The 15,374-nt window shown below is 36.9% G+C and overlaps 1 protein-coding gene across 3 annotated transcripts; it reads right to left on the bottom strand.

Moving 5' to 3' along the window:
- Positions 1-55: 55 nt before the first annotated feature.
- LOC128224064 (uncharacterized) lies at positions 56-14,295 on the bottom strand. 3 transcript variants are annotated; one of them, XM_052933704.1, is made up of 22 exons: positions 13,961-14,295; positions 12,687-12,958; positions 11,841-11,995; positions 11,555-11,688; positions 10,473-10,593; positions 9,951-10,111; positions 9,260-9,525; positions 8,681-8,909; positions 8,257-8,408; positions 7,641-7,890; positions 7,025-7,185; positions 6,506-6,689; positions 5,548-5,819; positions 4,738-4,921; positions 4,341-4,433; positions 3,796-4,029; positions 3,352-3,472; positions 2,671-2,888; positions 2,100-2,377; positions 1,792-1,929; positions 1,275-1,395; positions 56-964 (listed from the first exon to the last, which is right to left on the bottom strand). In XM_052933704.1, exons 1-22 carry the CDS (start codon positions 14,235-14,237, stop codon positions 705-707), a joined length of 4,281 nt encoding a protein of 1,426 aa, XP_052789664.1. In that variant the 5' UTR covers positions 14,238-14,295; the 3' UTR covers positions 56-704. The 3 variants fall into 3 exon arrangements, with proteins under 3 accessions (XP_052789664.1, XP_052789672.1, XP_052789681.1); XM_052933712.1 differs by having other exon boundaries at positions 7,641-7,875; XM_052933721.1 differs by lacking the exon at positions 13,961-14,295 and adding an exon at positions 13,755-13,880.
- Positions 14,296-15,374: the final 1,079 nt, after the last annotated feature.

The following is a 15,374-nucleotide window of genomic DNA, read 5'->3' as shown; positions in this document are numbered from 1 at the left end:
ATGGCTAGACATCTATACTTAGGGTTGGACAACAAAGGAAAACAAACATATTGAATGTTCATTTAAATGATCAGTTTATTTTTTGTAACTTTAACATCATAACATAATAATATATACAAGCTAGCTTATCAATAAACAAATGTACACTAAAATGTTAGTACAAATGTATTAACATTATGAATTCCTTGACTTCATAACATGATTAGATACAAGTCTGTCCAAACAAACAAGGGACATATAATAAAAACATCTGCCTTTGAAGTACTAGTATACTATTACGAATAACAAAATAAACTTGCAGAATACTGACAAGATGGATGATGGAATCTATGAGATGATATTCTCAATTAGACGTCACAATGATCAGACACATGTAGGTTCACATGAGTTCTTTTTAATGTTTGCCAACTGGTTCCTTTTAATCTGTGATCTGACATTCGTATACCATTGTGTAAAGGCTTAAATCAAACAGCTTTTATCCCCCTGTTAAAGTGGTTCTTCTAGGATCAATGTCTGTGAGATGACATTCTCATACTGTTTTGCAGTCACTTGTGCCAGCAGGCTTATAGCAGACAAAACATTTACAGTAAGGCCAAGTCCTCGAGACAGGTGAGATGCCATTTTCATATTGTTGTGCTGATATTTGTGCCAGTAGTTTAAAGAAGACAAAGCTTAAATCCATCAGTTAGTGGTTCTTCTAGGCTCTATATCTGTGATATGACATTCTCATACTGTTGAGCTGATGCTTGTGCCAGCAGGTTGATTGCCGACAGGGCTTCCTCATCACCAACATCCCCGACACACTCGACCTCATACTGGACAGCAGGCTGACCATACACAAGCTCCTGGCCCCCATCCCCAGGATCCTCGGGCCCCATGGGGAGGGATGTGACGTCCCCGATGCTGGTGTGGACTGATAGCTCACCGCTTGGAGTGGACGTGTAGATGTAATGCTCACTCACATCTGATAAACAAAATAAATAAAATTGTATTTGTATTCATGTACTGTTTAAGATTCTAGATACAAAAACTGAAACCATTGAAATCCAAGAATATGCATCTTTTCAAAGATATGTATACTTTTATTGGTATTTAAACCAGTACCTATATTCTGTACTACTTTTCAACGGCCAGGTCTCAATAGTTTCATTCAGTCTTTTGGCTAATTAATTTTTAAGTCAAATAAAACACTTTTTTTATTACTGATCTTAAGAGTCCAACACAATGCCAGCGTACCTGTATACTGCCAGCGTACCTGTATTCTGCCAGCGTACCTGTATTCTGTCCAGAGATAGAGTCTGTGTCAATGGGCTGGTATTCCACCGGGACTTCTATAAGCTCCCCACCAACTTTCTGTACATGAACCACCTGTGGCTCTCCCCGAGGTTCCTCAATCTATATACACAAAATGAATTCACCGTTGATAATATAATAGACTGACATTAAGACATCTTCTTGCATACTGCCCAACTTACTATAAAACTATGTTGTGACATCAATGCTGCCACTGTCAGGCTCATTGCCTCTTGTAAATAAAGGATCTATAAATTATTATCAAAGTAAATATCAACTTAATGAAATAATGACTGTAAGATAATTTCACTTTAACACCGAGGTAAAAGTAATGGAGGATCTATGGGCAAAAACTCGGAAATAATTTAGGTCAAAGTGTTTGAACTTGCCATATGTATGTAATAATTAAACAATGTGGTCACCAAGCTTTGACATATCTAAACCCACAACAGATGGTTTAAAACTAGCCGGAAAACTAAATGCAATGACTGTGTGTACCTTGACAACCATTGTTTCCCCGGCCTTGCCCTCCCGGATTCCCTGAGCATCCAGCATTCTCGTCACTTCCTGTTCTGTTGCCATGTCAACCACCCGTAACTGCCCGTTTTCATCTTGATGAAGAATGATCCTCTGCACCTAGAACCATCAACAATTTTTGTTTAACCATATCAACCCCAAAACCATCCGCAGTTTTATTTGTTTCTAAAACCACTGATTAACAAGCTTTATTTGCATGTAAACCACACTAAAACAAGATCAGTCAGTATCTGACAGGAATGTTGGTACATTTGTGTAAGTTGAGTTACCTGTTGGTGTTCGAGGAGATCCCCGTGACCCTCCTGGTTCTCACTGCTATCCCCGTCCCCTTTCTGTGCGAGCACCACAGAGTCCTGGTTAAACACAGACGGGCGGGGCTTATAACATGTGCGTGACTTCCGATTTGCCAGGCCCTCTGCAACCGCCCCGCCATGCTGGATAAGGTGGCCTGTCAGGTACTCCTTACGATAGAACGACTTCCCGCACAAACCACATACATGGTTCTTAACGTTTAGGTGGGCTGACATGAAGTGACGTCTGAGACTTCCTGTAAAGGAGATTTATTTCATGAGTTACAAATTCAAGTTCCTGGTCAATTAATTACAAACAATACAAGCATGGTCGTACATTGTCTGTTTTCTCAGTTAATCAAATTTACTACACAACAATAGCTTTGTTTCTTCTCATAGTTACTAATATTCCTGCAAATATATGTATCTTGAGTTTTTAAAAAAACAATTAGTCTGGTGCAAAAATGATGCTGTTGATGAAATAAAGGCAAAGAACACTACATCAACTTCTTTTTATCAAAAATCAGACAAGACAAGAAACCTGTCTTACTTTGATGGCCAAACACCTTCGAGCATTCTGTACACTTGAACTCTGTCTGCTGGTTGAGGTGTTTGTGTAGACGATGTCGCTCCATGAGGTGTTTCCGGGAGAACATACGGTGACAGATGTCACACTCGGCTGGGAATCCCCCACCCTGTCCATCATGACACTTCAAGTGGGATTTCAGGGCTACCTTGCTCGGGCAGCGACGACCACACAGACTACACCTGAAAAGATAAAGTATATCAGTAAATATTGGTTCAGTAGTCTTTACAGTATTTGGGAAAGCCCTAGCCATTCTTTTTGAGAAAAACTGTGATAATTACATTTTTGTGAAAATTAAAATAAAACCAATCATTCACAATTATGAAGAAATACTTTTTTCTGCTTATTTCATTGTTAAAAATATCTTTTAGTAGAAATTCAAATTATAATTTTCTCAATTCTTAAGAAGGACCAACAATTCTTCTTTATTATTTGAACTTAAATTTGTAATGTATCTTTGGAACAAATTATTACAGCGCCATGACATCAATATAATACACTAGTGTACTATAAGAAAATAAGAAATGGTTGTCCTACACTTAAAACAAGAAATGTCATATGATAAAAAGGAAATTTGGTAAATTATCAGGACTGGATAGAATTAAATGCAAACAAGGATTGCAAAGGATAAAGAAAACATCTCACAGGTATGGCAGTTCCCCAGTGTGTGATCGCTGGTGGATGACAAGAGATTTCTTGTTTGTATATTTCTTGTGACACTGGTTACATGGGAACGGTTTCTGGCCTGTGTGCTTGTACATGTGCACTGAAAACAGGACAAAGAGAAGTATTACATATCCACTCTGAACCTTTTCAAATCTCTGTGTGCCAATATTTTATCTAACAAATCACAAAAAATGGTATTTATAGAAAGTGTGAAATACAGTTCCTTGTAGCTGTCTTTTAAAAATTATCTTGCAAAATCAGTCTAAACAGGGTCTGGCAATACAATTTGAAATGTTTCGACAATAATTTTTTTTTTCATTTATCATTAGTTACACATGAGGAAAACTGAACCTTTAGATATTCAGTTTGAAACTTACTTAGTTTTAAACACATTGCCATATTTCTGCTTATTCAACAACTCACTTTTAAACTTGAGTGGTCCATAGAAGATCTTGTTACACTGGCTACACTTGAAATGTTGTCTGGGCGTGACGATCTTCTTTTCCGGGGATCTGTCTCCATCCTCAGCCCCACCAGTTACGCTGTAATCTTCGTACCCTGTTTCCCCCTCCAATTCCTCGTCCTCATCTGTGTCGTAAATCCATTCATCACTTTCCTCACCGTCCTCTGTCTGTGTAGCTCCCGTGGCGATATATTCTAAAATTCATCCATGGCAATATCAGGGCACTTTTTTCCTCCGAAACCATGCAGTTTAACATTACAAAGTTATACTGAATAACCAGTGAAACAGGGCAGAAGAAAGGTCTAGTGGAAAAGCTGTCAGCCACTTACCTAAGAGGTTGCAGATTCAAGCCCCATTTGTGGCACTTTCTCATAGACTCTCAAAACCCATCTCAAAACAGACATCACTTCATGTTTGTAACAGAAAAAAGGGACTGAGCATAATTCTGTATATTTCTATATTTCTGCACAATTAAGTTCAAAAGCAATAATAACACTGTACATACCCATGTGGTCTGCCTGAGGGTCAGTTGACGGTATTTGAGTGGACATGGATATTGTGGACGTGTCCACTACATACTCATGACTTTCCAGTGCTCCTGTTAAACATAATACAAATCATCTCTGAAGTAATATAGCTTTATTCTTATTTAATTAACTGCAAAACGCAACCAAATCTTTTTTATAGCAAAATGTTTTTGACCAATTTTGCGAGTCTCAACATTCAGCCCTGGGTTAGCAGTTTAAAAAGTTTAATCATTGACTTCGAAACTGTATAGGTCCATAATTGGTACTATTCAATCCGATTAACAACATCATTCTTTGATCCAGTTACACCAAGTTTAAATCCCACCCTGGGCAAAATGTTCTGCATTATTCAAGCCCAATTCCACATGTACGTACCAGCATCCTGAAGTATGGATTTGACCGCAGCGAGAGTGACACTGTCACTGTTCGAGGTGGATGGATTGGTGCTTATCATCTGTCCCGCCTGGCGAGCCACTGTCTCTGTTCCATCCTCGTTCACGATCACCGTGTGACCATCTGGTGTTAGTCGCACTACCACACAGCTTGGCTTCTGGGTCAACTGTCAATATACAGATTATATTCATCCTCTCTTTTTGAACTCATATTACAACTAGTCCCTAATTTGAATCTTTCTTCTTAAATTCTTCTTTTCAGCACAAAAATATTTTATGATTATCAATAAATTCCTTAAAGCTGCACTCTCACAGATTGAACGATTTTACAACTTTTTCATTTTTTGTCTTGGAACAAGCCAATTTTTGCGAAAATCCATGGAAACCAGTTATATAAGACTGCTGACAAAACACTAGATTGCAGATTTTTATATTTAAGTTCAAAAATTGATGTTTTATGCATTTTTCTTAAACTGTTAGTAACAATTTAAGCCATAAAAACAAACGGAAATATGAAAATCTGCGATGTGATCCTGTGTCAGCAATCTTTTAGCATTGGTTTGCAGTCACTTACGCAAAAATTTGCTCTTTCCAAGACAAAAAAATCTTTGAGAGTGCAGCTTAAAAACATCCAAAAGATTAAAGTGGTCACTACTACTGTTTTCTTTATTAAAGCTCTATTTCTAACAGTGTGAATTATGGTATGTTCCAGCTTAAAACTTTAAAAACTTTAGTTTAATCAGCAGCAAACAATATAAAATTTTGCCCTGTTACAAAGATATACTATATCTACCTTTGGCATTTCAGAGGTGTTCACTTCTACAGTAGCCTCCCCTGTTTCCATGTAACCACCACCAGCATCTCCTGTCTCCGTGACAACAGAGGTCATTGACATCGTCTCACCATGGTTTGGCCCCATTATCTCTCCACTTGACTCTGTTTCCATGGAAACCATGCCGGAGTTCAGCTGCTGGCTAGTGGCCGTGTCCATTTCTATTGAAGATGATACCACAGTGGTGTTGATTGCAGAAGCTTGGAATTGCATTCTATCTTGCACAGCTGAAACTATATGGAAATTCACATTTTAACTAAGAAACATACATAAGGGTTTTAGCTTAATAGTAATGGAAAAGGTGCATCCTGTCCTTTTCTGGTAGCAACCTTTTTCCCTAATGAAGACCAACATGGATACCCTTCATAGAATAAAATGCTCAAGATTGTAAAATATTTTGTTTGATTTTATTTAAACTTACATAATGATTATACACATGTACATACATACAAACTTCACATATTTAGCAGTTATAACCGTATATTACTTAAAATTAAAAACAATTCCTAACATTTTCTGTCAAATTCACAATGTTCAAGTTCCTCACAGCCCGAGACGATGTGCCCTTTTTTCCCTTAGCACACTGTCCCTTTTCTGCAGCACCCTGTCCCTTTTCTGCAGCACCCTGTCCTTTTTAAACTGCATTATACCCCAAACATAAATTATTAAAATTTACAGTATTTCTTCACCAGAAACAAGGAGCTCAAGAAACAAAATAGTTTCAGATTTTCATAATATGTACATAGAAATTTGCTGTAGTTCAATGCTATGGTAGATACTAAACCTGACATAAACATGTCTATCAATAGATGCAAGACACATACAATGATATCCAGGCTGCAACTCTGAAATGATCAGCAAATAGCTTTAGAGAGCATTAAGAGAATCTGTTAATTACAAGTCAACAAACTCATCTCACCCTGTGTGCCGTCAGCGACAATATCGACCAACTCCTGTGCAGAGACTTCCTCAACTGTTGTCTCTTCCATACTGGGTTCATCCCCTGGGGAATGTTGGGCTGGCAATGTGCTTTCCAAGCTACCATGTTGTTCGCTTGAGGACAAAGCCTCCTGGGCTTGAGGCTCCACATTATCTTCTGGTGGCTTTAGAGGATAAGAACATGTATGCTTAATAATTTCATTTAAACAAAGTGTTTTTTTACTGTACTAAGAAGTAAATATCTCCAAACCTATTTTGAAGATGAGATCAACAAGTTTTTACACAATTATGTCAATGACAAAACATGTATTATAGATAACAAAAAATCATTTCTTTCCCCTGGAAATCATTGAAAACTTCATGAAAGCATAGAAATACATTATTCCATTACCTGTACCAGAGTATATTCTAGTTTAAGCTGACTATTTCTGACCTCGAAAAATATAATTATGCCATTTTCGTCAAATTAAAAGACAATATAATATATGCTAAAACTTACATTATTCATGTGGTATTCCCTGAAGTTAAAGTATCGCTCCAGCAACTGTCGGTTCTCATTCACACAGCAGAGGGACGTGTAGACTTTCACGTCCAGTTTCATACCAAACCAGAACATGTGTGACAGATGGTGGTAAGTGGCGTTGAAATCAGAATGAGTGCCTGCAAAGTTGTTTAAACATCCAGGAGTCGTCAGACCTTTCATCTGTATTATTGCATGACTATACAAAACATCTGTATATTTTTTTCAATCATCATTTGATACAGTATTTCATTATCAATTTCCTTCTCCCGATAAAGGACGTCAGAAAGGAGTCATGAAATAGTATCCCCTATATATCTTTAAAAGTTCAAATTGTGTTTTGTAGAAATCATCATGTAAAGATGTTATTAAATTACACAACCATGAATTTCTTTGATGCCATAAGCAACCTCACTAACACAATGATGGTCACATTGATTGCCGATGACTGACATTTTACAGTGTTAAACACTATAAATAGAAAATGATAACACAATGACGCTCAAACATTTTATTCCAGCTTCGCAGCTCAGTTCTTCATAGATGACTACTTAATACTGATAAACCTAGAAAACAAAAGCATGAACCCACCAACCTTTCCTAACATGGGCCTCGGCAATAGCACTCATTCTCTCTGCTGACGTTTGTAGCACATGCTGTAGTTTATTCCCCAGACAGTGCCATAGCTCTCCATCTTGAATGCGGAAATTCTTCAGCTGTCGTTTGATTGGTTCAAGCCTCAAAGCGACCGACTCGTCAGAAAAAACCTCGTATATCAGATGATTGCTGATTTCTGTATAGTTGTCCTCTCGATCCAGCTGCAGCTGCTTCTGTGTGTGATAATACTAAAAAATACAGTTAAATCACTTTCAGCACAAATAATAATTTCAAAAACATGGAATGTTTTTCATGCAAGAAGTTTTAGTGACAGTGACAAACTACTTTATTTAGGCAGTGTTTAATTGCTTATTTTTTTCATTATACTAAAAAAAAATTCTAACTCCCAGACTTATGCTTCTAAATGTGACCATAATTGGCAAAATATCTTCAATGCATTATGAAAAGAAGAGGTAAATTGCTCAAAATACTAATATTGCTAATTGATCAAACAGACATCTGACAAAAATTCTGAAAACAAAACATCATTTACATAATGTAATACAAAATATTTTGCGACAACCACCATCAAGATTTATAATTGAACAACAAACCGTAGCATCTAGGAGGTTCCTTAGACTGGCATCTCGAACAATGCTAGCAGGGTGTTTGTCACAGTGGGGACAGGCGAGCACGAATGCCTCACAATCCAACATCTTACCCTTCCAATGCACAGACTCCAACTGTGACGCCATTGTAGCCTTACCTGAAACACACATGACAGTGTCTCATTGTGCAGACTGTAGTGTACTAGTGTACATATAAAGTGAACACATCTATTTTAATTCAATAGCCATACCATAAAAAGATGAGCTCTTTTTTAGCTATTGATAGTCTAAATTAAAGTTATTGTTTTTTTATTCAATTATGCTTAAGATTTGTTCTAAAATAAAACCAACCTGATTTGCAATATATCTTAAAATTAAAATCATTCTATGTAAATTTATGTATAATTTTTCAAACAATAATAAATCATACCCATTTTTAAATGAGCATCCCTTAGTAACTGATGCCTATCTTCCTTCTTCATAATGATCTTCTTCTGTTGTCCACGACCCCCAATTTTATGATACAGGTTGTCATTATGTGAGCTGTAGTTCTTGGCCTGGTCTCGTATCAGTCGTTTGAAGTTTCGGGAGGAGCCTTTCGGGTAACTGTTACTGTCTATGTACAGTTTGATGGCTTCATAGTAAGTGTCAAGGTCAACCTTAAAAAGTCATTACTGGTGTGATTTCATTGATTCATTTTTGCGTGGGTAATGTAAATTTATAAGTTGAGGCTCGCACCACAAGTTTCTATATGTGTATTTTTCCAAAAGAGAATTATAGATATTACACTTGAGTTGAACATTATTTTGAATACAGTGTACATGTTTTATGTTCTGGCATTTAAAATGAGAGCCGATGCAACAAAAGCCAGTGCTTGTCTGTTCTTTTTTACTGGCAGTTGCACATTGAAGCCAAAAACAACACCAAAGCTATGACGATACCTTCTTACAAAACAAGACCATCTTCTAAAGACAAACAAGGTAATCAAAAGACTGCATCAAAATCTTACAGTTTTTCCAGTTGACTCTATTTGCACATTCATGGCTGAAGTGTCTGTATCACTGCTTTCTTCTTCATAAGTACTGGCCTGGTTACTAGGTGTGTCCTGGCTGATAGTGGTAGAGTCAAGTGTTACCACCTCAACTCTGGCCTGTTTTCTTGCAGAGTTGTCAGTGCTTGGGGGACCTCCCATTCTTCGCTTGGCAGGAGTTTCGTAACTGTCATGATCCAAAGTTTTAGGCTTTGTTATGCCCCTCCTACCTCTGGTAATAATTCCTGAAAACCAGTAGCAAAATGTTAGAACAGTAATTAAGATGTACAGGTAGTTAGTTGCGCATCAAAGACAACACATACACATTTTGATTTTAATCTAATCACTGTCTAATGATTCTCTGATCAAAACAGATAAAACTTTGGGGATACAGTATTATGTTTGAACCAAAATTGAAAACCAAAATTCTAGCTCTTTATAACACTACTGTGATATTTACTTTGAAAATGGCTCTCCAAAATTGTGATAACAGCCAACTATGCATAGAGAATAGACAACAAACTATAAAGACTGAGTTTTGAAAAGCACATATATCAGCATTACCAATTTCTTCGAAGTCAAAGACATTTTGTTCAGCCCATATCAAGACCAACGGATATATGTGTTTACTATAACTATGTGGCTTCTATATCTACTAAGAAAAACCTACCAGAACCAGTGTATGTTGGAGTGGTGACTGTGGAGACCTTGGTGGGTGGGGTCAACTCTGCAGCAGAAGACATGGCAGCTCTCCGGACTGACATAAGCGCCTCTGCAGCCTTTCCCTCATCAGATTCCCTCTCAGTCTTCTTATTGGCCAAACTGCTGGCGCTGAACAGGAAATTGTAAAAATTGTATCAATATTAGGTGTTCTGAAATCCTAGATTACACCGCTTGAAATTACTTGTAAGCAAAAGCCAGTAAGCTCAGCACCTGAAAAAGCTTGCTACTTTTGTTGTAAGTATGAATTTTACAAAGCAGGTTTTGAAGTAACATAGTCCTTCATTCTCAATGATCTAACATCTAATTTTGAAAAATTGAGAATACTAATTAGGAATAAAATAAAATAATAAAATGGAATAAAACTCCAATCTTACATCCATTTTAGTGACATAGAATATCAAGATCATTGGCTTGGTCTATTAATTTGAACTGACCTTGAATAAGTTTGGTAAGACCACAACTTGCCTACCTTGGATGTTGCTGGGCAAGTCGTAAGGGAAGAAGACAGAAATCAATTTTGTCCGGCCATAAGTCTGGATTCTTTCGGATGAACGCCTCTATAAAACTCTTTGCTTCATTTAATAACTTGGCTGAAAATATAAATCGTGAATAAAGATAATATTCTACTTTTGACTGAAAAACAATTGAGAAAAAAACTTCTTAAAGGAAAATATTGAATTTCAAGTCTTCAAAATATTGATTCAATGTAGGGTTTTAGCTAAAGAGTTTGGAAAAGTGCTGCACCCTGGGTTTTTTTTGGTAGCAGACTTCTGCCCTCATAGAGACCAGCATGTGCACCGTCTTTCCTTCATAGATTGAAATGCTTTAGACTGTCAAAAATGTATTTCATTTTTATTAAAATATACAATAAGACTTTTAATAGGTACATACATGTACAAACTTTGCAGATATGGCAGTTGAAACCTTATATAACTTTAATTAAACACAATTTCTAACAGTTCTGTCAAATTCATATTAATGCACTAGTTCTTTACAGTCTTATACGAGCGCTTTTCCTCCCTGCAGCTCATTGTGCTTTATAAAACCTGGCCAAATCCCTTAAATCTTTGCTAGTGCTTTAAAGGGATCACATACTGTTTAACACTTTGCAGAACAATTGTTTCAAAATATTCATCCTGATTGTCTAAAACGAATAACTGCATTTTTGTAACCTTTGGCCTTTAAAGTGGAACTGTAAAGATTTCATGCAATATAACTGTTCAGCTATGTTCAACACTTGTACCAAATCATTTTCTGATCTTTCCATGTGTTGATCAAAACATACACCTTTTGGGAAATGGGTGGGCCCTGGTGGACAAACTCAATTAAGTAACTTTCAGCAAGATTTAAAAGTTTTTAGATTGGCATGGGTAAAAGCGAAAATTTAGCTGGTGTTTGGGGCCCAGGTGGGCCAAGCCCCCCAGAAGCTCCTGAAAAGCAGTTTTTAAATGGTCTGAACCAGCATTTTCCAAGTGTTTAGTTGACGATTTCTGAGTCAATATTTCATGGTAGTCTTCTCTTTTCCAGTGTGCATCATTAAAGCATACTCACATTCTGTATGGTCTATCTTCATGAGGTTGATATCCAAGCCAGATTCTTCCTTCAGTGCCCATAATGCAGACAGCAGCACGGGCAGTAGCGTCTTGTTCCCTTCACTAGCTGACACCTGTTTGATTTCACCATACCTGCATAGGAGTGAGAAAACCTGTCATGTTGCTATTGAAACCATGCTCCGAACTTAATTTCATCAAATACTTGTATCTCAAAGTTAATTTTTAATAGCCCATGGAAAAATGAGTTATACAAGACTACATTTTGAAATATATGAATAGCATACTTGACAATCATATCCTGTATGTGTTGTATTAGAACCTCTGTTGTGACTTCCTCCAGGACAAATGCCTCGAGCCAGGCTGTCTGGCTCCCGGACCCTACAAGAACAAACTTCTGTGACCCACTGTGGTCAAATGGGCCAAACAGACTCAAATCAACCTGAAAGATATAAGATAAGAAAGGACATCTCTCAAATGAAATGCTTTTGTAACAAAGTGACTTTAAACATGGTGTGATTATGTAATGGAATTTATAATCTATATTTTATGTATTATATATGAAATAATCTTTGTGAGTTTTATTTCCATATAAAAAGAAAGCCTGAAGTACTGCAGGACAGTTTAGTTTGTTTCTGGCAAACAGAAATGTTAAATGCCAAATGTTATCTTAAGATGCGTCTCTGAACCCAGTGTGCAAATTACGTTTCAAAAATAAATTTACACAATGAATCATAATTCATATACTATCACATACACAATTAAAACAATTGTTTTAATATATCAAAAAGGCTGAATAAATGTTGGACACAATGGTTCTTAGGAAGGATACTGAGTTTAATTTGAATCACAAGTGCAGAAAACATGGTATTTCTACCTTATTAAATGATAGAAGATCACAGTAAATCTTTTAGCATTCACCAATCATTTAATATTTTTTCGTTTTCAGCTATTAAATAAACGGTTACAATCTTGTTATCAGTAATTGATATTTTCCATAAAGCATTATTTAGTAAGTGGTTAAAGGCTTATCACTCAAAATTTATGTTTGTTATACATGTGTATGTATTGATTTTGAATAAGAGTGTCACTTTAAGATAATGGCCTTATAGGGGTCCTTAAAGAAAAATTACCAGATCAGGTGGTATTTGCTCCCGGATGTTGGCTGCACTTGATCCGACCTCCTCCACATATTGTACAACAATCTCTTCGACCATCCCATTGCTGTCTACCTCCCCCGTAATTGTTTCCTGACTTGTACGCCCACTCGGAGCCAGCATGTTGGGGTGACGCTCGATACACACAGGGCATTGTCGGATGTAGTCCTTAATGAAACTGTAAATTGCGTTCCAGTGGTATTGTGCTGAGATGGCTTCTACTGTGCGCTCCAAACCACGATGCGTGCCTGAAATAACCAATTAATGATGCATATAAGCATCTGAATAGCATTCAGATTCACATTAATTTGATAGAAGGCGATACGGCTAAACGTCAAAATTAGTAAGACAAAACAGAACAGATTGACTGAGATTGAAAGATGATACAACTTAGATAAGCAGACGAAATGGCCCAGATTTTATGACCGAACTACCCTCTACATTTCTAAGGTGTATGGTCTACTCATGAGGATCATACTTATGCACTAGTCAATTGTAACCATGCCCCCCCCAACGTCTGGGGATATACCGGGGATAGCCGGGAAAATGGGCCGTGTTTTTACCTTTCAGGTGGCCCTGCAGTGCCGGGTGAATGCAGTGGTTTTGTCTTCACTTTAAATATAGCAGGGGATGGGCCTAACCTAGGGTCCCTGGGGTGCGAGGCATTTGGAGGGGATTTTACCATCTGTTTGTCCCCGCAAGGCGAGGATTTCAGCCGGGGTTGGCTGGACCGAAAGTCAAAGTCCCTGCTATTCCCCGGACCTGGAGGGGGGGGGGCGTGGTTACAATTGACTGGGGCATTATGAGCAGTAGGTCTAGCAGTTTGGGTTTGCATGGTTGCATGCTTATTTTAATCTTGGCCGTATTTTCTTTATCAGTGAATCTGGGTTGTATTGTCTGACAGGATGTATCCAGACTTCGCCTATACTTATAATACTTTAATCAGATATCTTTCATACAGACATTTATAAGTCTAATAATAAACACTATTAGTGTTACAACACTAAATATTTATTAGCATCAAATTCAATGGTAAGGTCTTACAATTGTATTTTGTTTACATTCATTATTCATTATCTTTTAAAAAATCAGATCATACACAATGATCAATGAATGTGGTGAAACCAAATTTTGATCCCGATTTTACTTTTTATGTCAGGGTAATATTAACTAGGTCACCGCCCTTTCGGTGCGGGGTCATTTTCTTTCCCAACAAATTAAAATTGTAAACAAACCGGTACAGAATATACCTTCAGGGTCAACATGGGCGTTTGCAACGGCATTCCATCTTTCTTCCTCAGTAAGAAGAACAAGTCTCGTTTGTTTACCTAAATTTTGATCACTTGGTGTTCCCACATAATAAAGTTTTTCCTTCAAAAAGCAAAATCGTTCCGCTCGTTTGCGAACCATACGTTTCTCAGAAAAATTAAGGCCAGGGGGATACAAGCCATCTTTTAAGTACTTTAACACCCAATTTAAATCTACCGGCCCCTTTCTTCCCGCACGAGCTTTCAGTTTCGATGACATATCGATGGAATACGTGCGATATTTTTGCTTAGATAATAACCACGTTCACACCGCCATTTTGTTTTTTCTTCCAGGACGATCCATCCTGGTTGAACTCAGAAGTAGAATTCTTTAAACGAAAAATAGCAAGATATGCCTGAAAGAGTTGTCTGCCTTACAGCTATAAAAATATTAAAATAATTATAATTATGATACCAATTATAATAATTAGAATAGTAATAAGAATAAAAAATAATATAATTAATAATAATTAGAATAACAATAGTTAGAATAATAATAAAGATAACATAATTTAATTATTTATATTAATGATAACAAGAAACTACAAACTAGTTAATTAATAGGTATGTGATGATAGTCATGATGATGAAAATGATATTAATCACAATACAACTCGTTAAAAGCATATAGTACTGTTGATAATAATGAACACTTGCTTGGGAAGTACTATTTAAAGAAAAAGCCAATCAACGCGGCAATGAAATTGTCCCCGCTTTTCTACTCTATGGGATCATTATATGGTCCCAAAATATGGTCCGTAATGTCCATGGTCCGTGATGCCCTGACATCCTATACAAATATGTGGGATACTTGGAAATACTCCATAGACACTTATCAAAACATGCTAAAATCTGAAATACATGCATGACTTTTGAAAATCTATACATATCCAATGCATTTGTGGACCAAGAACTTAGAAACTATAGCCTTGGAAACTCGGGGGTTAAGTGAGGTTTTTTTTCTCTTGACGTTCGTCGTGCGAAACGTTAGGCGGCAATGTTGTCTATCCCACCGAAATCAGTTTATCGATTATTTCTCCTGTCTTTTTTTCTATATATTAAGTAATATTTATAATAAATTATAGTATTTTACTCTTTAAAAAAAACACCCCACCCACTGCATTGCTTAGTCCGATCGTTTATATATGGATCCTTATCCATGTTCCCTTACTTTCAAAACTGATCGGTTACATAAAATGCATATAATTTCCAGAAAATCATTGTACGCTGTATCATTATGCCTGAATGACCTGGCGTGCCGTGATGCTGGTAGGCTGTGTTGATGTTTTGGTGACGTGATGCTGGTGGCCGAGATGTCAGGATTACAACCACTTGTCGAAATGGCTACGGTATACAT

This window comes from Mya arenaria, chromosome 2 (genome assembly GCF_026914265.1).
Source record: "Mya arenaria isolate MELC-2E11 chromosome 2, ASM2691426v1".
In the NCBI taxonomy this organism is placed as follows: domain Eukaryota; kingdom Metazoa; phylum Mollusca; class Bivalvia; order Myida; family Myidae; genus Mya; species Mya arenaria.
Note: the sequence above shows the minus strand (reverse complement) of the source record. Positions and strands in the feature narration are given on the sequence as shown.